Below are 26,507 nucleotides of genomic sequence, written 5' to 3' on the forward strand. Positions count from 1 at the left end.
CAAATATGGTGAGTGAATTACTTTTTTTTCCTGGGTGTGTGATGAAAACTGTTGCATGCCCATTTTTTATTTCAATATATTGCTATTTCATTTTTTTTCAGTCAGATGGCAGGCAGAGTGTGGCATGTTGTAACCCAATCTCCTTCTCTTGCAGAGCAGCACAGCAAGGCAAACCGCGAGGGACCTGAGACAGCGGCGGTGCTGGCTTGCACCCAGAACCGTAAACCCACCTTTACACAGGGCCTCAAGTGTAGGTCTGTCTTGGAGGGGGACCCTGCACTCTTCCAGTGCAAGCTGGTGGCATGCCCGGCGCCCCACATGGCCTGGTTTCACAATAACCGGCCGGTCCACCAGGACTGCCGCAAGGTGATCCGCACTGAGAGTGAGGAGCACATGCACCACGCCAGCCTGGAGGTGTGGGATGTGCGGGAGCACGATGCTGGCAGCTACAGGGTATTTGCCATTAACAGTGAGGGCTCAGCTGAGTCCACTGCCTCGCTGCTAGTGGCACGCAGTGGGGAGCAGCAGGGCTTGGGTTTCGCAGGGAAAGCAGAGTGGATGCGGGAGAGCTGGGAGTGCCTGCTGCAGCAGCGGCGGGAGGACAGGCTGCGGGTGGTGCTCCGTTGTACTGGCTCGCCCTTTGACAAGGGACAGGAGGCTGAGCAGTTGCTCGGGGACCAGTCCCCAGCGCGGGGCATGGTACGAACCATCCGTTTCCAGAGGCTGCCACTGGTGGGGCCTCACCGTCCCGGGCTGGCATGTGGTAGGGAGCACAGTGGCACAGTGGTGGATGCTGAGGAGCTGCTGGATGAGGAGATCCGTTGGAAGCTGCGGCGGCTGCGGGAGGCAAAGAGGGCAGCTCTGAAAAAGAAGCAAGAATCCCTCATGTCCATGCCCCAGGGGGACCCTCCTGGGAAGCCCAGCCCACCTGAGGTGGCTGCCACGACAGATGGCTCGGCGCCCCTCGCGGTGCAGGTAGTGACGGGGTACCACAGGCCCAAGGCTGCAGGGGAGAGATGGCAGATGCCAGGTGGGCTCCTGGACCCCTGCCCACCCCTCTTTGTCCAGGAGGTCAAGCCCCAGGAGGCTGTTGAGGGGCACAGATGCACCTTCTCCTGCCTCTTCCATGGACGCCCACAGCCCACAGTCACTTGGTACAACAACACCAAGCCCGTGGGGCGCATCCGGGGCACCGCTGTTCATACCACAGAGTGCCACTCTACACTGACCTTCCCATCCCTGCTCCCACAGCATGGTGGCACTGTTACCTGCGTGATCTTCAACCCGCTGGGCACAGTCAGCACCTCAGCTGCACTCCATGTGAGGCGGAGGATGCCAGTCTATGAGGCCATGAAGAAGGAGGAGGAAGAGGAAGGGAAGAAAGAGGAGGAGGAGAAGGAGAAGGTGAAGGAGGAAGAAGGGGGGGAGAAAGAAAAGAAGGAGGAGGAGGAGGAGGAGGAGGAGGAGGAGGAGGAGGAGGAGGAGGAGGAGGAGGAGGAAGACAAGGTGGAGAAGGAGAAGGTGGAGGAGGAGAAGGTGGAGGAGGAGGTAGAAGAAGAAGTCGGCCTGGCCTTCGCAGCAGAGCAGGGACTGCCAAGTGCAGTTCCAGACGCAGACTTGCTGTCACTGCCTGTGGAAATCAAAATCACTGCCCCCACGCCAACGCCAGAGCAAGACACAGAGATGAGGGAGACCATGCGGCCCTTTCCAGACCAGGCTGCTCCCACCATAAAGCACAAGTTCAAGTTTTCATTTGACATGGGAAATGAGCCACCCCAAATTGTGGCAGAAGCCCCAGCACACATTCATTGCCATGAAGGGGAGGCAGTGGTGTTGGAGTGTGCTGTGTCTGGGCAGCCCCCACCAGCTGTGGCCTGGTCCCTGAATGGCCAGAGCCTCTCTGCCAGTGAGAGGCTGAGTTTTGAGGAAGGCAAGAATGGCAGGTACTGCCTACACATCCAAGGGGTCTCTGTTGCAGATGCTGGGCTGTATTGTTGTGTGGCCAAGAATGTGGCTGGAACAGCGCAGACTGCCTCTGAGCTGACAGTGCAGCCCAGTGCACCTAGGTTGTATAGCAAGGATGGAGGCACTGAGGAACTGCCTGCTATGGACCATTTTCTGCACCTCCAAGGCCTCAGCACACTTGGGAAGGACGAAGAGGAACAGATCACATGCTCTAAGGAGGAGGAAGCCCACCTACCCTGGTCCCTGAGGCTGTCTCCGTCTCCTGATGAGCAGTTGGAAGAGGAGTGTGAGAAAACTCCTCACTTTAGGGAAAGTGAGGTGGAGGAAACAATGGTGCTGGATATCATGGAAGTTTATGCAAGGCAAGAAGCGGGTTATACAGAAGAAAGTGTGAGTGATACAGATGGTATTTCTGAGATGAGGCAGCACAGGGGAAAAGCTGTCTCCGAGGAACATAGCTTTGGAATTGATGCCACTGAGCTGCACCCCAGCATGTCCAGGGAAGAGCATGAACTGGTGGCCAAGGACTCAGGTCACTTTTCAGAGGAGCTGGAGGCTGAAGGAGACACGGTGGTACCACATAAAGATACTCTGTCCTGGGATGTCTTGAAGTCACCATTTATGGAAGTGAAAGGGCAAACACATGCCTCTGAGCAGTCTGCTCTGGCAAGGGAGTGTGAGGATTCACAATTTTTCATTCCTATATCACCTGTGGTGCAAGAGGGGAATGATGTTTACATGGAGGAGAGCGATGCCCCTGCCTGGGAGGCAACATATCCTGATGTCTCTCTTGTAGAAGAGCCAAGTGTGCCCCACCTGCAGGACAACATTGCAAGCACACCCACAAAGGAGCAATTTGGCTTTTATGACTTCTGTACAGAAGAGCAGCAGGAGGAACAGGCCAAGGAGCAAGAGAGATCAGCTGATGTTGAACAGGACATTGAGGTTGATGATCATCTTTGTAAAGAAGAAATGATTGATGCTGGGGATGCTATACACTGGGAAATGCACAATGATGGACAAATGCTGCAAGAAACGGAGTCTGATGCAGGCAACTCTTCTTTGGATCTAATCTTCACTCCTCCTGGCATAGAAAACTCAGGTCAGGATTTCACTGAGGAAGTTGAGGTTCACCTAAAAGAAGTGTATTTCAAAGAGCAGCTGTTGCCATCTGAGACTGATAAGACCAATATCACATTTGATCTGAAGAAGTTTGTGGAGCCTTTCCCAGCTGCAGAGACTGTGGACACAGAACAGGCACAAACCTCCACAGCTCTGGAGAGTGTGGAGGTAGGAGTGACCGGGCTCATCCCCGCTGTGCACCAACTTGATGTGCTTGTGGAAGAAGTGTCTCTGAGTGAGGAGCTACGTCAGAGCTACAGGATGCAGCAGGAGGAGGTCAGTGCCCAAGAAGAGGCACAGCCAAGAGAAATCAGAAGTGCTGATTTGCAAATCCCTAATGGGGACCTTGGCAGCATCATGATATCTGCCGAAGAGGGATCTTCTGCTGAAGAAATTCATGAGTCAGAAGTGAGTGTCTGTGGGGAGGATTCACCTGAGGGACAAATTCATAGTTTTCTGGTGGAGTCCACAGCAGATTTCCAAAGAGAAGTGCCAGAAACACATGTGTGGGAGAGTGGGGAAAGTCTGGAGACCACAGACTCCCAGAGTGACAGCTTCATCATCGACTTGAAAAAAGCTGCACGTGAAAAGAAACCCCAGGCTGGACATCAGGCTGAGGAGGAAGAAGGTTCTGGGATAGAAAAGGTCTTTGAGAGAGGAATGAGCAGCTCCACCTGTGAGACAGAAAGCACAGATTCCCCTGAGGAGGTGCTCAGGGACACCCAACAGGAACCAAACACAACCAAAGGCTTCTCTTTTGGGCAACTCTTACTTGGTTTCATAATGGATGATCCTGTGGCACAGAAGGAGCAAAAGAAGGAGTCTTGGGGCAAGAAGAGGACTCCCACTGAAGAAGCCTCTGAGAATAGCCTGGATGGAGAAAGGCTGTGGGAGGATGTTCCTGCAGGTCAAGAGCCCAGTGCTGTTCAAGCCTCAGAGCTGGAGCCTGACTTGTCCCTGGCCGAGTATTTAAGGTCAACTGGGATGCAGAAAACTCCAGATCTCAAAGGGACAGTTCAGAAGGAACAGCGAGAGACCATCACTTCACTGGAAGTGGAGGAGGTTACCTTCAGCATGGTTTACAACTATTACAACAACCAGCAGGAAGTCGCCCGGCCCTTCTCTCCTGAGTCGGAAATGTCTATAGAGCTGGAGAGCGGGAGCGGAGAGGAGTCACCTGATTCAGACCGCTTCTACACACCTCCCTCCTCAGTGGAGATCTTTGAAACTGCTTCATCAGCATCCTACCACACACCGCTCAGCACGCCTGAGTGCTACTCCACACCATCTGAGGGCTCAGGATACAGCACACCACCTGAGCGCTACTCCACACTGTCTGAAGGCTCAGGGTACAGTACGCCGCCCGAGCACTACTCCACACCGCCCGAGGGCTCAGGGTACAGCACACCACCTGAGTGCTACTCCACACCATCTGAAGGCTCAGTGTACAGCACACCACTTGAGCACTACTCCACACCCTCTGAGGGTTCAAAATGCAACACACCCTTGGAGCACTACTTCACACCCTTTGAGGGACCCTGCTCTGCATCAGGGGACAGCACACCACCAGAGCGCTACCGGACACCCACTGGGGAGTATATGGATGCCCTGGCCATGCTTCCTCTCTGTGAGAGAAGGCAGCAGCCTCCAGACCAGCCACAGGCTGAGGTGTTTAGGACCCCTTGTGAAGCCCTGGAGCCATCAGGCAGGGAGATGCCACCTGCATTCCTCAAGGCATTGAGCAGGAGGAGGCTGTATGAGGGCAGCACGCTGAGCTTTGTGGCCGAGGTGGTGGGTGTGCCGAAGCCAGGGGTGAAGTGGTATCATAATAAATCTCTGTTGGAGCTGGATGAGAGAGTGCAGATAGAGAAGCATGGGGACAAATGCGTGCTGGAGATCACTAACGTCCAGAAAGCTGATGGAGGACAGTATCTGTGCCACGCAGTGAACATTGTCGGGGAAGCTAAAAGTATGGCGCAGGTGGAAGTTTTGTCTGAAGATGGGCGGTCACTAGCACTGCCACCCCCTGTCACCCACCAGCATGTTATACACTTTGACCTGGACCAAAACACATCTTCAAGATCACCTTCTCCACAGGAAATCCTCCTGGAAGTGGAGTTGGATGAAAATGAGGTGAAGGAGTTTGAGAAACAGGTCAAAATCATAACCAGTCCTGAGTTTAGCCCAGATAAGAAGAGCATGGTAGTTTCCCTGGATGTCCTTCCACTTGCCTTGTTGGAGCAAGCTGCAGGCTTGGCCACAGAGAATGAGGATGTAAAAATCGATTTCCAAGTAACTGAAATGCCTCCCCGCTTTGCCGTGCCCTTTGCAGATGTCAAGGTGACAGAAGGCTTGGAAGCAGTGTTTGAGTGTGTGGTAACAGGTACTCCTGTCCCAGTAGTGCAGTGGTTCAGAGGCAACATCTGTGTGACACCTGCCACAGGGAAGTACGTTGTGAGTCAGAAGGAGGGACTTCACAGTCTGAAGGTCCAAAATGTAGATCCTTCTGATGGTGGCTGGTATCACTGTCGGGCAATGAATAAGCTGGGAGAAGCAGTGTGCAAAGGCTCCCTCGTAGTCATGGCTCAGCAGGGAGCAAGTGCTAAGGTGAGCAGTGAGACAGCCATGGGCAGTGAACCACACAGGCACCAGAAATGTGACTTGCTTTTGGGTAAGACTGTGAGCCCGGGTGACCAGTCAGAACTAGAGCTGGAGTTTGAGTTCGAGCCGCACATAGACAACTCAGAGAAAGCGATCCGACTGCTTGCAGTGAATCAACAAGAGCAGGAAGTGGAAGGGGAGAAGTGTGTCAACATTAGTTTTGATGTGTTTGCAGAGCCGTCCCAAGAGGAACGGGTTGAGTTTAGGGCAGAGGACTCGGAGAGCTGCAGCTTTGAGTTCCAGGTCACAGACACCCCTCCCAAATTTCTGAGGCTCATTTCTGACTACAGTACATTTGTAGGTGCCTCAGCATGCTTCCAGTGTCTCGTGACTGGTTCCCCCCACCCAAGTGTCTGCTGGTACAAGGATGGGGTGTTGTTGGAAGGGGACAGGTACTGTGTGCAGGAAGAGCAGAGGGGGGGTTATAGCCTTACTATTGAAAACTTGATGCAAAGTGACAGTGGGCAGTACAAATGTATAGCTACTAACAGGGCAGGAACTGCTGAGTCTTGTGCCGTGTTAACATTATACTAAATTTCTATAATTTATTTCAGAGTCTCTTTTGAAACACTAAATGTTTTTATGCTGGTCACTGCAGGTAAAAATGCAGCACTCATTTTAGGGGCATTGTTTTTCATCTCCTTAGGGATGAAAACCATTCTATATGGGCATATTTCTGTCTCACTTAAACTTGCCTTCGTTGGGGAATTTAAGTGAAATTTAATCTGTGCATAGGTCTTGTGCACAGGTCTTCTGCACACTTTCTGCACTGAGGTATATTTCAGGCTCCTTCCAAGCTCCTTACTCATTCTTGTAAAGATATTTTAATTGACGCTTATTTATGTAGGACTAATTTTTTCATATAGTGTACATATTCCTGTGTGTCTACAGACAGTGTAATCATTATTGTTTGTACTAAATTGTATTATTGCACACGGTGCAATCATTATTGTTTTATGTAGGCTAGAAATCACCTGAAAATGTAAAAAACACTTTTTTTCTTGTAACCTAAAGGTATGGAATACTAACTTACGCTTGTTGTTTAGTTTGGATATAGTTCTGTGAAAGAACTCCTTAAATTGATATTCCCCCTTCTCACAACGTTGTGTCAGAACATGTGAGTCTCACTGATTCAAATCCTGTGTTTACAGTTTCTATCACTGCAAAATTCTTACATCCGTGGGCCTCATTCTACTGACTCATGGAATTAAATGACTTTTTTTTTAAGTCAATGGAATTATGCTGTTGCAAAGAAAAGCAGCACACTGGGAAGAAAATGAAAGTTTTGCATTAGTAGAGACTGGACAGGATTTTTTTTCTCTATTACCAAGTAATAAACATGAAAACATATTTTGTACTGTATCTTTAGAAGTTAAAGGGAAAGGAGAGGGAGCATAATAAATCAAAGATGTAACTGTAAATTCATTAAAATAATTTTGCTTGTCCCTGTATTCCAGTGTCATTCATAAAAAACCCATAGTAGTAACAAAGTAAGAGATTTTTATGCAGAGTTCTTGTTTCACATTAGAATTAAATCTCTACGTATTCCTTTTTTCTTTTTTTTTATTAGTAACAGTTAAGTGTGCTATGTGTCAAGATGACCAGAAATAAGTAGAATACATTCAATTGTTATCTGTGGCATTTTCTCAGCAGAAGAGATTTTTACATTAATGTTCTCTATGTGAGTATATATTTTTGTATTTAAAATAATGCTAATATTTAGGAGGAGGAATCAGCAGTAGCTGACATAATTAAATCAACTCTAAATCTATCTTACATAAACAATGATAAATTGATTAAGAAAGTATGTTAAAAGTATGCAAATCATTAATTAATGTTTATCAGAAGCTAAATAACTCTCTAAAGCATGTGCCAGCTTTCCAGTTATCTATATGCCAAAGTGAAACCTTGAGTTCAACAACCCTAAGCAAAAATTATTTTTACTGTGATCACCTGTTCATGAGGTTCTTCCAGTTATTTACAAATTGCTGTCAGTTGCCTTGCAAACTGCTTTAAGGAGCAATGGTGATTTTAAGCATAAAAGAACTATTCCTATAGTACATTCAGTTATGTTCATGCATGTTCTTATTTCTGAGTTTGATGTGTCCTCACACTGAGGTCAGCATGCCTCAAAAACTCAATAACCTTTAAGACTATCCCATCACTCACCTGGGATAGTAATTTTTGACCAAAACATTCACTGTGCTCAATTGTGTTGCCTGATACAAACTTAAAGTCAGGAGTGGCAAGTTCTAATGACCCCCAGTACATGGGGAAAATGACTGGAATGGTTAGGCTAATAGCAATGTGTCACTTCAGTTTCTTCCCAGTCATGACCCCATGATAAATATTTAAGATTTGTACATTGCTAAAAGGCAGAGATAATTGTGATTTCTCATAGGTAATGGTGGTAGGAAAGAGAAGCATGAGCATCTGACCCAACGTTGTGCTGGGAAAGAATTGCTTCATGATGTGTCCTTAATCCATTCCTGGTGTAGATGTGTAGCACTAGCTGATTTATTAGACAGCAGAGGTCCCTAGGGAAGTTGGCATGAATTCTCTGATGTTATATGTCAGCTGTGACATGAGGGGACTTTTAGGTCCAAAGCCAAAGAGGTCAGAGGCCCTTTGGTTAAGTCCTAAGCAATTATGATGTGTTTAATTTGCACGTAAATGAATTTTTTAGTAGAAACAGGCCCATAACTTGTTTTTGAAGCCATAAGCCAAACAGGTCCAAGTTCCTGTTCACATCTGAAATATATGGCCAAGCATCTTTATCTCTACCTGTGTAGTAGTGTTTGTGGTTTGTGTAAGTTTCAAAGTCTTGTTTTAAGTTTCATACATTAGACAGGAGCACTATCATGTGCTTATGGAGAGACAAGGTCTCACCTAAGCTACAATGGTATAAATCTGGAGTAATTCTAGTTTTGAATAAACTTACTCTGAGGCAACTGGTATAGGTTAGAGCCATGATTGACCATCTCTCTTCAAAATTTTGTGCTTTCATAGGAATTACAAAATTAACATTTTCATTGTCAGGTTTAATGTCATCTTCATTTCTACAAATCAAACATCCTAAAAAAAAAGATGAATCATTTTTGTCATCAATGTGTATCGAATGTTAACATGTATGGTTAATTTGTGAAATAAATATGCAAATGATTTAAGTCCGTCGCTTCTTGTACTTTATTCATTTCACAGACATAGTTAAAATATGAAAAAGTTTCTGAATAGTTTTTCTGTCATAAATATCCAGGAACACACACAAAAGTGCATTAATTTTTGCTACACTCCTGTATATAGAGCATTCTCATGTGTGTTAGCATAGGTTCCATTCTGTAATTTTTATACTTTATTATGGGCCCAATTCTGCCACCTATTCTCAAATTCACTAGCACATTGTATTTCTGGGGAAACGGCCCTACTGTTTTAACAAGGCTGGTAGGTAATACTGAAGGACTGATGTAATTTTTGTTTTACCTAAGCATCTCTTCTCTGCAGTTAATCACTGTATGCATTGTGCTACGTCATGTATATTACAGTATTTGTGGCAAGATTAATAATTGCTAAAACCAATGAGAAAGAATTGGGTATGGCATATTCTGTTCTTCTTCATAGTTGTTATTGGAGTGCAGCAAAAATTATTATCTCACAATAAGCTTTGGAATTTAAGACACTGTAATTGAAAGACTTATCAAGGTTCTCCATTAGAGTGCCTGGAGACATTTATCCACTCACACTTCTTTTGTTCTTTTGTAACAACTCTCATATCTTTCGAGCATCAAATACTGTGGGCCTTAACTGAGCAAACTTGACTCAGTGAGGACAACAGGATTTGATTTCCAAAAGTTTTCTTTGCGCCGTGCTTTTCATGGATGGCTTGTTCTGTTCCTGGAAGTCTCAGATTTCACTGATGTTTCTAGTGTAAAGCGTCTGCAGAGAATGACATGTTCTTGACATCTGCTTGCTCTCATTTTTAAACCACCATTAGAACAAAGTGGTCCAATACATAAATGTCTAAATTCACAAAGGCAAGAAAAAGAAAAACCTTGAAGTGCTCTGTCCTCTTTTTTTCTGGTATTGTGGGAGGTTTAATATGCAACATTGTGAAAGGGAGGAGTTTAAAAGCAGAGATTTAAATCAATGACATTAAATCAAGGGTGCAAACTCGTGATTTTAGTAATAATGGTGTTGTAAGCATAAGGGTCTAATGACAAAAGCTGGTAAGGGAGAGGTAATATCTTAGTGTGTTAGACAAAAGACAGAGTTGAAAGAGGTGAACTAACTGCAGCAAAAGAAAGGTTGTGTGCTGAAAAGTTTGTGTTATTTTTCCAATCCTAATTCTGGCATTCTGCTTTTTCTTGGTGTTTTGAGTTAAACCAGGGTCTTAGCACTGCTCTGCTGTACTTGTTTGTATGAGTCTACATACAAATATGTATGGCATATACCACTTTAATTATATTTGTGAAATGCACCAATGTTGCTTGACTGTTACTTGCACTGTACACCCTGGGGGTATGCCTAACCCATACTGTGATGTCAGGTTTAAAGAGACACCCATGCTAATCCAGATGGGAAGTTCATATGTAACCTGACAGCACAGCATGTCTTGCTGTTTTTGGCAGGTGTGTATTTGACAGCAAGAGCACCTCATGTTCATTGTTAACTGCTGTACAGTATTGAGAAAGCCTCCAGATATACAAAAATAGTTGCACTAACACTATTTATTGCTATCTACAAGTGTTCTCTTAAACATTCTAGTAAAACTAAACAATTTTTTTCTATACAGACATCGCTAGCTCTCTTATTGTGTCTTCTGAGGAAGAAAGAAGTGAAGGCTACAGCAGCGGCCTTCAGTTGCCTGATAGAGAGAAAACACTTGCATTTGACCCTGAAAAACCAGTTTATTCCAGCAAAGCAAAGATGAAAACGGAGGAGGGGGGCAAAGCCCCTGTTTTCCTCAAACAGGTCTCAAATGTTGAAGTCTGGCAGGGAGATGTAGCTAGGCTCTCTGTTACTGTTACTGGCAGCCCCACACCCAAAATCCAGTGGTTTTTCAACAGTATGAAGCTAACCCCATCCATGGACTGTAAGTTAGTTTTTGCTGGAAATGACCACAGCCTCATCCTCCCATATGTGGGTGTGCAGGATGAGGGTGAATACACGTGTGTGGCCAGCAATGTACACGGTGAGACCACATGTAGCGCCCACCTCCACGTGCGGCAGCAGATACCAGGGGTCCCTTGCTTTGCCAGGGAGCCAGACAGTGTGCAGTGTGCACCAGGCTTCACCGCAACCTTTGAGTACACCGTGGCTGGGGAGCCAAGCCCCGATGTGCAGTGGTTCAAGGGGTGTGAGCAGCTCTTCTCCGATGCGCGTCACTCTGTTGCTCACCACCCTGACGGCTCGGGCTCCCTGACAGTGCGGGAGTGCATGGAGGAGGACACTGGGCTCTACACGTGCAGGGCAGTGAGCACCCTGGGCAAAGCCACATGCTCTGCTGAGCTCCTTGTGCTGCCTGAGGAGCATGCTGTGTGCAGGCAGAGCCCGGCCTTGCAGCACTCTGCGGTGGCAGAGGACCAAAGCCCCCTGTCCTACGAGGAGGCTGGCGAGCTTCCTGCCATGGAAGAAGCACTCAGCCTTGAGGCCGTTAGGGAGCCCCTGGCCATTCTTCAGCTCCAGATGAGCCAGGTAGAGCATGTGCTGCCCAGGGAGGACATCTTGCCTAGCCTGCCACCGGCCTGCCTGGCTGCACAGAGTGTTGAAGAGATGCTCACCCAGGTGGCCACAACACAGAAGAGCAGCAGGCTTCTGGCAGACCCACTGCAAACCCTCCCTGCTGGCCCCCAGGGTGTTGTGCCTGTAGCAGCAATGGAGATACAGCTGCCGGGCTGCCTTGGGACTGTAGCTGCACAGATACTCTTGCCCAAAGAGCAAGTCATCTCCAAGGCAGCAGAGCAAATGGCTGCTCTGAAGACAGAGGCTTCCCAAGCCCTTCTACAGGTGTCAGGCACCACTGAGAGCCATGCCATAGATGCTGACCACATCCAGGTCCTTGAGGGCTTCCAGGCAATGCAAAGTGAGCTGAAGGCTGAACCCAGATTTCCCTTTGAATTGGCCTTTACTGGGGGCCAAGCTGTCCCCCTGGAGAACATTTCTTCCCTGGAAGCAGCAGAGGAAGATTTTGCTGCAAGAATCCATGAGGGACAGGCTGTGAGATTTCCCTTGCTGCTAGAAGAAAATCAGCCCCTGGAGGAGGAACATGTCATTGATCTTGCCAGCCCACTTAGGCAGTGTCCAAGGGCAGGGAGACAACCCCATGAAACAATGTACACTCACCAGCTCCAGCCAAGCCAAGTACTCAACAAAGAGAGCCAGCTCACTGCTCAGGTTCCCAAGAGCTGCAGCTTAGACATAAAGTCTCAAATTAGAAATGCACTGAAAGCTGCAGTGGTAAGTGAGCAAAACCTCTTGTTTTCAGAATGGTTGGCTGATAAAGAAAACATTGAAGTACAGACAATAAACATCACCAAGGAACATAAACACACCCTATGCACCTATGTTGTGACGACAGGAGGACTCTGTCCCATAGAAATCCCAGTCACCTTGGGAGAAATCAGCATTCAGGCAGCTGACCAGAAAACGGTCTTGAAGGAGGCTTTCTATTCTCTTATTTGTGAAGAAAAACATCTCTTGACAGATGAAAAATCCAAAGCATTGCCAGTCCATCCCAGTCCACTTCTCTCAGGAAAATCCTGTGATGATACCTCTGAGCTCAAGCCCCAGCAGGCTGAGAGGACTACGGAGACAGAAATACCCCTGGAGCAGCCTTTGTCTGCACAAGTAATCAATGCTATGACTGAGCATGGTCAAATCAAGGATGTGGGCACAGCTGCAGCCACTGCTGATGTAGCCTCCACAGGTGTTCCCATTGAGACACCCACAGAAATACTGAAAAGGAAGGAGAAAAGGGAAGAAATACGTGAGGAAGAGGGCAGAGAGGGTCTGGAAACTAGAGCTAGGAAGCTAGAGGATGAGCTGGGCAAAGAGAGTTATCCCATCATACACAGCAAACTGGTCGACACTGTTGTGGAGGAAGGGGAGAGTGTCAGTCTGGTGTCTGTCATAACAAATGTCAGAGAGGTGAACTGGTACTTTGAGGGTAAACTGGTGTCTTCAGGCAACAAATTCAAGTGTTTGCGAGATCAGGACACGTACACACTAGTAATAAGCGAAGTGCGTGGGGAGATTCACCAAGGAGAGTACACCTGTGAGGCGCTGAATCAAGGTGGAAAAAGAGCAACAGCAGCAAAACTCACAGTTCTTAAAAGAGGTTGGATTATGGAGATAAAATACTGCCTTCTAATACACTGCTCTACTAATGAAACTGCCGTACTATGTGTCTGTATCTTTGGATACAGATGATACAATATTAATACCATCATGTCACTAATCAGAGGGCCCCCTTTCTCTTTGGATTTATGGCCTCCTTTTACCACATTGCAAAGTCTCTCACTTCCCTCACCCCAGTCTTTGATCACAAACTTCATTGCTTCCCGTTCCCATCACACAAGCACAGTCAGGACATGCTGTATCTCAGTCCCGACCACTTCTTCCCATTGTTGCCTATGAGGTGGACCTGCTCTTCCCACTTTTCTCACTGCTGCACCCTCTTTCACTCTTTAGAGTCATTGCACAGTTTTAGCACAATTTTTCATTCACACCATAATTTCTCACAGCTCCAGAATAGTGTGGTATATGTTTGTATCACATTGTTATTGTGCATTGCTATTGCACATTGTTTTTCCAGTATCACCACTGTGTTTCCTGATGTCATTATGCACCGTAACGCTGTCTGTCCACTGAGCCTGGAACTGCTTTCATTTCTTACAGATATTCTTTTCTTTTACAGTCACTTTATGTGGATTGCAAGTAAATCACTTTTTTTTTTTTTTTTCAGTCAGTCCCTTCATTGTTACTTTCCAGAACGTCAGCAGGCAAGGCTTTGACTTACTCTCTGCTTCTGATTTCAGTTGCACCGATCCTGAGGAGAAGGCTTGAATCTCTGGAGGTGGCTGTAAATCACGTGGCCAAGTTTACCTGTGAGGTAGAGACTGCTCCCAATGTCAGGTTCCAGTGGTACAAAGCTGGCAGAGAGATATATGATGGGGACAAATACTCCATTCGCACCTCCAACTACCTCTCGACACTGGAGATCCCAAGGCCTCAGGTTGTTGACTATGGAGAGTATAGCTGTAAGGCTTCCAACCAGCATGGCAGTGTAAGCTCTACAGCCCTTTTAACAGTAACTGGTAAGTACAGACTTCCAAGCACCACTTCTCCATAAAATATCTTGGTATATTGTAATGCTTTCACTGCTATACTTACAAATGCTTATGGTAGGGCTCTTGATTGCCATTGTTATACATAATCCATACCTAATTTTGGCAGGCACAAGCATAGAGAAGGAATAATTTTTGTGAATGCTGCTTTTAGGTGCTTTCTGTACCTAGAAAAGGGAATCAGTGTAAAAAGTTTCAGAAGGGAAAAAAGAATGGGGAAAAAGAGAGCGGGAGGAACTAGGTAGTCAACAGAATGGCATTGGTTTGTGAATACATTCTTGAAGAAGGTTCATTTAACTTCCAGACAACAAGAAAACATACACTTTTAAATCTGATTTCTTTGGTGTAATAATCACTGTGTGATTTTCCTACCACCCTATGTTCATCCTGCAGCTATACTTGTGAGGCAGGCTATGAAGCTATGAGTACCTGAACATCTGTGTGCCATGGCCAGAGGGGAACTCTGTGTGATTGGGGAAATAGATCTTCTTAAACAAACAAAAGAGCATTTAAAGCTGTTCCAATGTGCAAACTTTTTTGTCTATTGAGAGCTATACAATTATCTTTTTTTTTTCTTAAAAACAAACAAACAAACACCATTTTTTTTACTTTTAGTATATGGTGATTTTTTTATCCTTTTTTCTTTGTGGGAGGAGTCTTTATGTGGTCTTTGCTAAACGCCAGATGCTAGAGACTGAAGAAAGATGCACAAACTGTGAAATGCATGCAAACTTGTCCATCTTGAGGGAATGGTGCGCAAACATGTCAGTCTTCGGGGAGGAAGTTTTGGCTTTTGGTTTATTTTCCTTTAGTTTGCACATTGCTCCGGAGATTCAAAATGTCTTCAAGCTCTGGAGCAATATACAGACTCAAGTACAAAACCAAAAGCCAAAAATTCATCATTTTTAACACCTCTTATCTCCTTCACTGCTGGCTTCTTTTGCTTAAGGGTGTTCAGTGACAAACTGACCCCTCTTGCTCTCTGTCAGTGGCAAATGTGGAGAAAAAACATAAGCTCTGGTCCTCACCTCTGGATAACATTGAACCCCTTTGTTTTGCAGAAGCATTTCCACCAACATTTCTTACCAGACCTGAATCTATCACTACTTTTGTGGGCAAAAGTGCCAAGTTCCTGTGTACTGTTTCGGGCACTCCAGTCATCGACGTCGCCTGGCAGAAAGATGGCATGACCATTTCACCTTCGGACCACCACAAGATCTCCAAAGTGGAAAATAAACATGTGTTAGAAATTTCCCTTCTCACCACCAGTGACAGAGGGATTTACACTTGCAAAGCTTCCAACAAGTTTGGGGCTGACATTTGCCAGGCTGAAATGGTCATTATAGACAAGCCCCACTTTATTAAAGTTTTGCAGTCAGTGCAGTCAGCAGTCAATAAAAAAATACGTCTTGAATGTCAGGTAGATGAAGACAGGAAAGTAACAGTAGGGTGGACAAAGGATGGAAACAAAATCCCTCCAGGCAAAGATTATAAGATTTACTTTGAAGACAAAATAGCCTCACTTGAGATTCCTCTGGCTAAGCTCAAGGATTCAGGCCATTATGTGTGCATCGCCTCAAACGAGGCAGGAAGCAGCTCCTCTTCTGCCAGTGTCACAGTCAGAGGTAAGATAGTCCTATGCCCCCTTTACCTTTGCTCTTCTTTGGTTCCCCATTTCTTCTTTTGCAGGCAAAAGACTTCTTTGGGCTAAAATCACGCTGTGAACTCTTCTCAGATCTGCCATCAGGTCCATTCACCTCTTGCTCCTTTCCCCTGCTGCCTTCCAGTGCTCTGTGTGTTGCTTCAATATTTTTTTCACCAGCCAGATCCAAGAATTGCTCCTGCATGCAGGGGAGAGGTGGACGGAGAGGACAAGAGAAACCACAAGAACTGCAGCTCAGCAAAGATTATGCTGATCTTTTCTGAAGTCATGTTTTGTTCTTGCGCTAGGAACCAATCTTTCAAAGCTTTGTATTTCACCCTTCTTTCCTTTTCCTCTTTTCCTTTTCCACTTTCTTCCCCTTTCTTCCCCTTTGTCCCCTTTCTTCCCTTTTCTTTTCTTCCCATTTTTAGAACCACCATCCTTTGTGAAGAAGGTCGATCCGTCTTATTTACTGACCCCAGGTGACTCTGCACGCCTTCAATGCAAAATCAAAGGGTCTCCTGAAATCCAGGTTACTTGGTTCAAGAACAATAAGGAAATCCATCAAAGCAACACACACAGGATGTCCTTTGTCAATTCTGTGGCTGTGTTAGATATTTTGGAGATGAAAGTTGATGACAGTGGGAGCTACTCATGTGAAGCTGTAAACGAGGTTGGAAGTGACAGCTGCACCACCGAAGTAGTCGTCAAAGGTCTGTTCTTCTTGCTGCTGCCAGTCCATTCTGGAGAAAAATCTTCGCTTCCTTTTTTTTTTGCATGGGTGACTAATTATTTCTTGCTGCTTTTATAGAGCCTCCATCTTTCATCCGAACACTTGAACCAGCAGAGGTAGTAAAGGGAACAAATACCGTTCTTCAGTGTGAGGTTGCTGGCACTGGACCGTTTGAGATTAGCTGGTACAAAGACAAGAAACAGATTCGCAGTAGTAAAAAATACAGGTTGACCTCTCAGAAAGCTGTTATTTCTCTGGAGGTGTCCTCATTTAATAGTGCGGATGTCGGTGAATACGAATGTGTGATAGCTAACGAAGTCGGGAAGTGCATATGCAGTGCAACATACATCTTGAAAGGTTAGTGAGAGAGAAAACTCCACTTCCTGAAGGGATTGGCAAGAACCTCTCATTTCTTAAAATATCTTTTCTTTGGATTTGTGGGTGGCTAGCGAGGGTGGGGAGGGAGAGTGTTGTCTTCTTCTTCTCTTAAAATTCTGTGTATATCTTAACTCTTATCTGGCGTCAAACCTGAGAATTTGAAGGACGTTGAGCTTAAAGGGCCATGCATTAGCTCCCAGCTGGGGAATGCAGCTCTTCTCCTTGCCTGCTCTTTCGCTGAATTGCGCCATGTACTGCACATACTGTCTCATAAAACTGTCTTTAAGCAGTAGATTTCATGGGATGATGTGAAATGGGAAATAAGTATTTCTTCTTGTCCCTTTTCTTTGAACTAGAACCACCATCTTTTGTTAAGAAAATCGAAAATGTGACAGCTCTGGCTGGAGATAGTATTACATTACAGGCTGTGGTGAAAGGGTCAGAGCCTATTTCTGTGATGTGGATGAAGGGCAAAGACATTATTCAAGATGATAACAAAGTGAGAGTGACATTTGAACACGGTCTAGCAACGCTGCAAATTACTGGTGTCCAGCTGAGCTCTGGTGGCAAGTACACCTGTGTGGCTGAGAATGATGCAGGAAGTCAGTCCTGCTTTGGTGAACTAGCAGTGAAAGGTCAGTGGAGTAGTACTGTGATCCCTGCATTGTCTCCCACCTGAGAGGAAGAGCAATTTCCTTTTGTCCTTAACACCAATTGTTTAATTCTGTTGTAGAACCTGCCAAAATCATTGAAAAATCCGAAATGATCCAGGTAACAGCAGGGGAACCAGCCATTTTGGAGTACACTGTCACAGGCACTCCAGAACTAAAAACCAAATGGTTCAAAGATGGAAGGCCACTACCTGCCAGCAAAAAATATAGGATCAGCTTTAAAAATAACATTGCCCAGCTCAAGTTTTATGCCACTGAAATGCAGGACAGTGGCGAGTACACCTTTGAGATATCCAACGATGTGGGCATCAGCTCTTGTACTACCAGCTTCACTGTGCTAGGTTGGTACTGACTCTTTGCAAAGAGCCCTGCTACTCTGCTCTGAGCCCAACAGAGCCAGAAGCAGAACTGCATGCCTGTTTTGCTTATGTGTTAATTTCTTTCATCCTTTTTACTCTCAACAGATCGCACTCTCCCTCCATTCTTTACTAAACCACTGAAGAATATTGACAGCATCATTAGCACCTCGTGCCGCCTAGACTGCAAAATTTCAGGCTCTCTTCCAATGACTGTCTCTTGGTTTAAGCAGGACACTGAGATCACTTCAAGTGCCAAATACACAGTACACTTCACAGAAGGCTCTGCATCTCTGGAAATAAAACACTTAGATGCAAGTGACGCTGGGGTCTACATTTGCAGAGCCACAAACTCTGCTGGTAGCAAAGACAGCAGTAGCACTTTGTTTATAAAAGGTTTGGCAATTTGTTTCACATTTCTTGGAGTTTTACTTTTCATGTGATAATACTTTTCTTCCCCAAAGTGCAGGCCATGTGTCTTACTCTTGACAATTTTTTCCTTTAAACACAATCTAGAGCCACCCAGCTTCACTGTAGAACCAGAATCCCAAGATGTACTGCCTGCATCAACTGTACGTTTCAAAGGCACATTTAAAGGCACAACACCACTGACAGTGAAATGGTTTAAAGATGATACTGAGCTGGTGACAGGAGGAGCCTGCTACATTATGACAGAAGCATTAGCTAGCTACTTGGAGCTTTACGCAGTCAAACCAACAGACTCAGGAAAATACACCTGCAAAGTTTCCAATATAGCTGGTTCAGTAACATGCAGCGCAAATTTGTTTGTAAAAGGTTTGCATTCTTACTCTCTTTTAAACTTTCAGCTGCTGGATTGACCCAGTGGCACTCTTTCTTGCCTTCTTTGTCCTGAACACTCTTCTTAAATCCACAGAACCTGCTGCCTTCAAGGAGAAGCTAGAGCCAACACATCTGGTAAAGAAAGGTGGATACGCTGAGCTGACCTGTGAAGTCACTGGTACTCCTGAGATCAAAATCACGTGGTTCAAGGATGATAGAGAGCTAAAAGAGAGTAACAAATACAGGATGTCTTTTGCAAAATCCTTGGCAATACTCCATCTTACAGAGGTTGAGACTGAAGACAGTGGGGAATACATTTGCGAGGCCAAAAATGATGCTGGAAAAGATATTTGCAGTAGTGTTGTTACAATCAAAGGTGTGTGTAACATCCAGCCACCCAGCTAGTCTCTTTAAACTCAGTGCAGTTTTACAGGCTTCCAAAGTATGATTAATACAAACTGCACTCTCTCTTTTGCACTGTAGAGTCACCTTCTTTTAGCAAGGAGTTTCAATCCATGGAAGTCTTGAAGGATTCTGATGTGGTTTTGGAGTGTGAGGTGCTTGGCACACCTCCCTTTGAAGTGTTTTGGGTGAAAGATGATAAACCCGTGCGGAGCAGTAAGAAGCACAGAATAAGCATTGAGAAATCTTTGATTAGCCTCCACGTTTTCAGGTTTGATGCTTCTGATGTTGGCGAGTATCAGTGTAGAGTAACAAACGATGTCGGGAGCTGCCTCTGCAGTTCGGAGGTCACACTGAAAGGTTAGTGCAAGGTGCAGAATGCCACTAGCATGCTCTTATCCCAGTGTGGTTTCCATGCCACACTGTCATGCACCAGACCCATACTTACATAGCCACTTTCTTCCTGCCAGAGCCCCCACAGTTCTTGAAGAGGATAGAAAACATTAGTTCCCTTCGAGGGGGCACGGTCGTGTTTCAGGCTGCTATTAAAGGCTCCTTGCCCATCACTGTGTCCTGGCTGAAAGACAATGATGAAGTGATTGAAGACAACAATATCAAAATGACCTTTGTGAACAATGTTGCCACTCTTCTGGTGAGGTCTATTGAACTGAAACATGATGGGAAATATTTCTGTCAGGCTAAAAATGAGGCGGGAATTCAGAGATGTTCTGCTCTGCTGACTGTCAAAGGTTGGTCCTACCCTGAGGGCTTGCAGTGATCTCTGACGGTTCCCTTGTGATTTTTTACAGATGCCCTTAACACTCTATCTCCTTGTTTACAACAGAACCTGCTACAATTGTGGACAAGGCTGTGTCAATAGATGTGACAGAGGGAGACCCAGCAACTTTGCAGTGTAAATTTTCGGGAACAAAAGATATTACAGCCAAATGGTTCAAAGGTGGCAAGGAACTGATGCTAGGCCCAAAATATAAGATCAGTGTTACAGATACTGTCTCAGTCCTAAAGGTGCTTCATGCAGAAAAGAAAGATAGTGGGGAATACATTTTTGAGGTTCACAATGACGTTGGGAGCAGCAGCTGTTCTGCCAGCATTAACGTCCTAGGTGTGTATGGGCTCTCTTTTATCATTGTTTTTACATACAAAATCTTTTCTCCTGAGCTGACATCTGCCACAATCAAGGTTAAATGTCATACTTTGTCTTTTTACTCTGTCTTGGATAGATCTCATTATACCACCTAAATTCACCAAAAAGCTCAAGAAAATGGACAGCATTAAGGGGTCTTTTGTCCACCTGGAGTGCATAGTGTCTGGTTCACATCCTATAAGTATCCAGTGGTACAAGGACGGCCAAGAAATAACAGCAAGTGAAAAGCACAAATACTCTTTCCATGATAATACTGCATTTCTAGAAATCAATAAACTGGAAGGCACAGACAGTGGCTCTTACACCTGTGAAGCAACAAATAAGGCAGGAAGCAACCAATGCAGTGGGTTCTTAACAGTCAAAGGTTTGAGCTCCTTCTTTGTCTTGTGTTAAGTCTCTCATTCATAATTTTGGAATTCCCCTGTCTCAGAGTAATCCTCTTTCTTCCTTTTTACATGTTATAGAACCACCATATTTTGTGGAAAAACCCCAGTCCCAAGAGGTTGTGCCCAATGCTAGGGTTCAGTTCAAAGCACTGGTGAAAGGCTCTACTCCTCTGCAGATAAAGTGGTTTAAAGACAGCCAGGAGCTCCTCTCTGGAGCCAATCGATCTGTCTGGAAGGATGACACATCTAGTGTACTGGAGCTCTTCTTAGCTAGGACATCTGACACCGGGAACTACACTTGTCAGATAAGCAATGATGTGGGGACTGCAACTTGCAAAGCAGCTCTGTTTGTAAAAGGTGTGCAACCCCATGTTCTTCTCATCTTTGTGGTTCTGTTTTTTCTGTGCAATTTGGGGGGGAGGGGGTAGGAAACCTTTGTATTTCTTTAAACCACCTTGAATATTATAAAGTCTCACCTTTTCTGTCCATCTTCTAGAGCCCCCCAGATTTATTCAGATGCCAACTTCTGTAGTAGCTTTGCGTGAAGGACAGTCCACCACTTTCGAGTGCCAGGTAGTAGGCACGCCAGAGATCCACGTCACATGGTACCTGGACGGGAACGAAGTGACTGACCAAGCTAAGTACAGCATCACCTTCATAGATGGTTTAGCCACTTTGAAAGTCACCCAAGCCAGAGTGTCAGATAGTGGGATTTATGTTTGTGAAGCCCACAATGATGCAGGTAGTGAAAGCTGCAGCGTCGAGCTGAAAGTAAAAGGTTGGTTTTGAACATCTTGTCATCATCCAGCTATGCCACATAGCTGGGGTGATGGAGTAGGGGAGACTAATTCTCCCCTCAAAACCATTCAAGGTTACTATCTACTTTCCCCTCATTCTCTTTGTAGAGCCTCCAACATTTGTTCGGGAGTTGAGACCCACCGAGGTAGTGAAGGGTTTGGAGGCCACACTCGAGTGTGAGGTGATTGGTACTCCTCCATTTGAGGTGAAGTGGCTGAAGAACAATAAAGAGATGTTCAGCAGCAAGAAATATGCCATCTCCACCAAAGAATCAATATTTACTCTTAATGTGACTAACTGTGATGTCTCAGATGTTGGTGAATATCAGTGTATTATATCAAATGAAGGTGGGAGCTGTTCTTGCAGCACAAGGCTCAGCTTGAAAGGTCAGTCCTCTAGGAAGCATACCCCAAACATTACATTCCCTAGCTAAACTGTAGTGACCAGAATGACTTTATATGATCTCTCTTTCCCCTATTCCCTTTCCATGACTTCTCTTCCAAACAACAAACAAAACCTCACACCACAGAACCGCCATCCTTTGTCAAGAAGCTGGAGAACGTCACTAGCATTTTGAAAGGTACTGCATTCTTCCAGTGCGTCATAGCAGGCGCTCAACCCTTATCTGTGTCATGGATAAAAGATGAGAAAATACTAGAAGACGATGAGCACCACCATGTTACCTTTGAGAACAGCGTGGCCACACTGGAACTTACCAATGTTGATCTCAGCCACAGAGGGAGATACACTTGCCAGGCAAAGAATGAGTCTGGCTTGGAGAAGTGCTTTGCTTTGCTTTTTGTACAAGGTGTGTACAAGATGTAACCCTTCAAGCTCATCCTTGATGAGTACTTGGAAAGTCAGTCCCCTATCTGTGTAACTAACTGCCATTTTTATACACTTTATACCTCAGAGCCTGCACGGATCATAGAAAAGGCTAAATCATTTAAAGTCACTGAAAGAGACCCTGTGACTTTGGAGTGTACTGTGGCTGGGACACCAGAGCTCCGAATAAGATGGTACAAAGACGGCAAACAGCTCCTGCCCAGTAGATACTACACAATGAGCTTTGAAAACAATGTGGCCAGTTTCAGGATTGAACCTGTATCAAAGGAGGATAGTGGTACATACAGTTTTAAGGTTGAAAATGACTTTGGAAGTAGCACCTGTGAAGCTGTTCTGACTGTGCTAGGTTTGTATTGTCATTTGGCAAATTCGCCAATCCAGCAGGGAAGGAATAAAAAAAAAAAAAATCTGTTTGTGAGAGAGAGGCAAGAAGGTAACCAGCGTGTTTTTGCCATTTTTTGTGTTGGGCAGATCAATCAATTCCTCCTGCATTTATCAAAAAGCTAACCAAAAAGGATACCGTTCTGGGATCTTCTATCCAAATGGAGTGCAAAGTTTCTGGGTCACTCCCCATTACTGCAAAATGGTTTAAGGATGGGAAAGAGATAACTGACAGTGCAAAATATAGAAGCCTGTGCCATGAGAACACTGTGTCACTCGAGATTGCTAATCTAGAGCTGGAAGACAGTGCAAATTACACATGCAGTGTCTCTAATGTTGCCGGGAACGATTCTTGCAGTGCTGTTCTGACTGTGAAAGGTTTGAAAATCTTTTACTACTTCTTATTTGTGATAGATGCTGGGAAAATACCTTAAATCTTATGCTAACATAACACTCCCATACCTCTTAATATTAATGCTGAAAACTTGGTCTCCATGCTAACCTCACTAATTTTCTTCATTCTTAGACATCTTTGATGTAACTGAATATTTCTTTTTCTTAAAAACTGCAGAGCCACCAAGCTTCTTAGTAAAACCTGAAAGCCAGCAAGCTATTCCAGATTCCACAGTGGAGTTTAAGGCCACACTAAAAGGAACACCACCCTTTACAGTAAAGTGGTTCAAAGAAGACTTAGAACTTGTATCTGGTCCAACTTGTTTCATTGGGATTGAAGGGTCAACTGGGTTCTTAACCCTCTATTCGGTGGATACTTCTAGGAGTGGGCACTACACTTGCCACGTTTCAAATGACGTTGGCAGTGACTCTTGCACTACAACATTGATGGTAACAGGTGTGCACTCTTTCTTGTTGTGTTGCAGTCTTTTCTTCTATTTCTTTTCTTTCCTTTTTGCCAAGCCCACCTCAGTGGTCTTTGATACCCTGCCAAGTGAATTTCCTACCCTGTGTTTGGAACCCACAGTTGTTTGGCTCTTTTCTCTCCTCTTTTTTTTTCCAGTATTAATTCAGACCTTCCTGACCCCACTTTTCTGGTTTTTTAGAACCACCCAAGTTTGCTAAGAAGCCAGAGGCGGCAAAAGTAGTCAAACAGGGTGACTCAGCCCGGCTTGAGTGCAAAGTAAGTGGATCTCCAGAGATTAAAGTAGTGTGGTTCAGAAATGACCATGAAATTGTTGCCAGTGAAAAATTCCGGACATCATTCATCGACTCTGTGGCTGTGCTTGAAATGAATCATCTCAGTACTGATGAGAGTGGTGACTACATCTGTGAAGCTCACAACCCTGCCGGCAAGGCCAGCTGTAGCACCAAAGTCACAGTGAAAGGTTAGCTGTCCTCTTGTTCTCTGACTACGTCCTGTTTTTCCCTCGTGGTTTTTTCCCTCGGAAATCCACAGGAACATGAGATTAATTTCTTATTTCAGGACTGCCTTTTTCTTTATGTCATGTTTGTTTCTTGATGCCCCCTCACCCCCTCTGCCAGGGCCTGAACAAGAGACAAGTTGTTCTTAATGCAGATGAGTCCTAAGCTAGGTGTTCCCCAGTTCTATGATTGTCAACATCCAAGACAGACTATAGTGGGAATTGTTATATCAAAGAGCTGAAATGTGAAGAAAAAGAACAGACCCAAACTGATCAGTGTCAGTTTTACACCCTGTATTTGAGACTACTACCAGTTAAATGAGACCTGTACCCTCTCTGCCAAGGGTCACCCCTCTGTTTACCTTTTCTACAGAGGAGCTAAGAGTTCTGAATGCTCACTTCCCTGCAAGATCATTTCATAATATGCCCAGAAAATGAGGAAAGTCCTTGCCCATTCTGATGATTTTCTCAGCAGTCTCGTTGTGTAGAAGCTGGTATCAGTAAACTGTTTGCTGGTCAAAGAGCTCCAGACTCCTTTCTAAAAATGTTCCTTTCTTCCCTTGTTAGAACCTCCTGTCTTTAGCAGGAAGCCCTCTCCCGTAGACATGCTCAAAGGAACTGAGGTTAACCTGGAATGTGAGATTTCAGGAACACCACCGTTTGACGTTACCTGGTACAAAGACAGGAGACAAATCCGCAGTAGTAAGAAGTATAAGGTTACATCTAAGAACTACCATACAAGCGTTCGCATCCTTAATGTTGAAGCTGCAGATGTTGGTGAATATCAGTGCAAAGCACAGAACAATGTGGGAAGTGACACTTGTTTTTGCACTGTGAAGCTGAAAGGTAAAGTATTGGCACATATGCCTTCTGCAGTGCTCCCAATGGCACTGCATTGCTCTTCTTTACGTAGGCACTGTGAGTATTTACTGTAACTGCATATTTCTTCTTCAGAACCACCAAAATTCTTGACTAAAATAAACAGCATGACTGTTGTGGTTGGTGAACCAGTAGAGTTACAAGCAAGAGTGGAGGGCTCCCAGCCAATTTCTGTGCAGTGGCTTAAAGACAAAGAGGAAATTATTAGAGAAAGTGAAAACACGAAGATCACATTTATGGAAAATGTCGCAACTTTACAACTTGTGCGCACAGAGACAAGCAATGCTGGAAAATACATCTGTCAGATCAGAAACGATGCTGGAAGTCGCGAGTGCATGGCTACCTTAACTATTCTAGGTTGGTGAAACGCACAAGTTCATAAAAAATTTTTTTTAAAGTTAGGAACTTGGCTATTTAATGTCAGCTGTATGCTTTGCTTATGCTGCTGAGTTCAAAACAATCAAGACAGAGAATCCTTGTGTCCCCAACAAGCAGTAGTCAGGTTCCTTATTTCCAGTTGTCCAGGGATAGGGGTGAAAGGAACCACAGGCCTCTACACTGTGATGGGATCCAGTTGACTGGATTTCTAAGTCATGCCTTCTGCTCATGCCTGCTTGGAGAGGGACAGACAGTTGCATTTCTCTCCTAGGAGTTTAAAAACATTTTTACTTCATTATGGAGAGCATCTGAAATCTCCAGTTTAGAGTAGAATAAAGCGTGGAAAAAACAGAGCTGAAAAAATTCCCCAGACCAACAAACTGAGATATCCTTAGTATCAAATGTGTAAGCCTATTCTTATAGTGCTATAATACTCATAGCTAGTATTAATCAAATCCTGTTTTCACCATACATGTTACCTGTCTCTCCTTCCAGAGCCTGCAGTCATTGTAGAGAAAGCAGAGCCAATGAGAGTTACTATAGGAGATGCCTGTACTTTGGAGTGCAAAGTGGCAGGCACACCAGAGCTTTCCACTGGGTGGTTCAAGGATGGCAAAGAGCTGACCAGCAGCCAAAAATACAGAATTACTTTCCTCAATAAAGTATCTACACTTAAAATTATGGATGCAGAAAAGGAAGATGGTGGATTGTACACTTTTGCAGTGCAGAACGACGTGGGGAAAAGCAGTTGCACAGCATCGGTTGATGTTTTAGGTTGGTTGGGTTGCTTGTCTTCTATCTTTTACAAAATCTTTCTTTTGGTCATGTTCTCTTTCCTTTCTTCCATTCCTTCCCTCCTTTTCTCTCTAACCAGGGATTCATTATGTTTTTTTATGCAGATCGAATCATTCCTCCTTCTTTCACAAGAAAACTAAAGGAAACCCCTTGTGTCCTGGGTTCCTCAGCATTGCTGGAATGCAAAGTGTCGGGTTCACCTCCTATTTCTGTTGCCTGGTTCCGAAATGGACTTAAGTTAGTCAATGGGGAAAAACATCAAATCTCCTTTTCAGATAACCTATGTATTTTAGAAGTGAATTCACTGAGTGACTCAGATACTGGAACTTACACCTGCAAAGCTACCAACATAGCTGGTTCAGATGAATGCAGTGCTGTATTGACTGTACAAGGTCAGTATATAATGGTCAGGAAGCTCTCTGAGCTATTC

General features: G+C 44.9%; 2 protein-coding genes across 7 annotated transcripts in view; both read left to right on the forward strand.

The window, feature by feature from the left end:
* The window catches only part of LOC143162320 (titin-like), a 245,966-nt gene that overhangs the window by 42,748 nt on the left and 176,711 nt on the right, over positions 1 to 26,507 (forward strand). For 5 of the 6 annotated variants that reach the window (XM_076342517.1, XM_076342519.1, XM_076342520.1 and 2 more), the window contains exons 45-69: positions 13,782 to 14,060; positions 15,152 to 15,715; positions 16,164 to 16,445; positions 16,544 to 16,822; positions 17,200 to 17,478; positions 17,577 to 17,855; positions 17,979 to 18,266; positions 18,387 to 18,665; positions 18,766 to 19,047; positions 19,155 to 19,433; positions 19,544 to 19,822; positions 19,918 to 20,196; positions 20,315 to 20,602; positions 20,703 to 20,981; positions 21,121 to 21,402; positions 21,530 to 21,808; positions 21,952 to 22,230; positions 22,336 to 22,614; positions 22,740 to 23,027; positions 23,221 to 23,499; positions 23,708 to 23,989; positions 24,593 to 24,871; positions 24,980 to 25,261; positions 25,778 to 26,056; positions 26,182 to 26,469. In XM_076342517.1, the coding sequence (XP_076198632.1) occupies positions 13,782 to 14,060; positions 15,152 to 15,715; positions 16,164 to 16,445; positions 16,544 to 16,822; positions 17,200 to 17,478; positions 17,577 to 17,855; positions 17,979 to 18,266; positions 18,387 to 18,665; positions 18,766 to 19,047; positions 19,155 to 19,433; positions 19,544 to 19,822; positions 19,918 to 20,196; positions 20,315 to 20,602; positions 20,703 to 20,981; positions 21,121 to 21,402; positions 21,530 to 21,808; positions 21,952 to 22,230; positions 22,336 to 22,614; positions 22,740 to 23,027; positions 23,221 to 23,499; positions 23,708 to 23,989; positions 24,593 to 24,871; positions 24,980 to 25,261; positions 25,778 to 26,056; positions 26,182 to 26,469 (7,311 nt within the window). Of the gene's footprint in view, positions 1 to 10,537; positions 13,082 to 13,781; positions 14,061 to 15,151; positions 15,716 to 16,163; positions 16,446 to 16,543; positions 16,823 to 17,199; positions 17,479 to 17,576; positions 17,856 to 17,978; positions 18,267 to 18,386; positions 18,666 to 18,765; positions 19,048 to 19,154; positions 19,434 to 19,543; positions 19,823 to 19,917; positions 20,197 to 20,314; positions 20,603 to 20,702; positions 20,982 to 21,120; positions 21,403 to 21,529; positions 21,809 to 21,951; positions 22,231 to 22,335; positions 22,615 to 22,739; positions 23,028 to 23,220; positions 23,500 to 23,707; positions 23,990 to 24,592; positions 24,872 to 24,979; positions 25,262 to 25,777; positions 26,057 to 26,181; positions 26,470 to 26,507 lie in introns of all 6 variants that reach the window. The other variant, XM_076342523.1, reaches the window with a different exon arrangement.
* LOC143162594 (uncharacterized) lies at positions 106 to 8,915 on the forward strand. Its single transcript, XM_076343277.1, has 2 exons — positions 106 to 1,320; positions 1,450 to 8,915. Exons 1-2 carry the CDS (start codon positions 106 to 108, stop codon positions 6,280 to 6,282), a joined length of 6,048 nt encoding a protein of 2,015 aa, XP_076199392.1. The 3' UTR covers positions 6,283 to 8,915.

This window comes from Aptenodytes patagonicus, chromosome 6 (genome assembly GCF_965638725.1).
Source record: "Aptenodytes patagonicus chromosome 6, bAptPat1.pri.cur, whole genome shotgun sequence".
Classification (NCBI taxonomy): domain Eukaryota; kingdom Metazoa; phylum Chordata; class Aves; order Sphenisciformes; family Spheniscidae; genus Aptenodytes; species Aptenodytes patagonicus.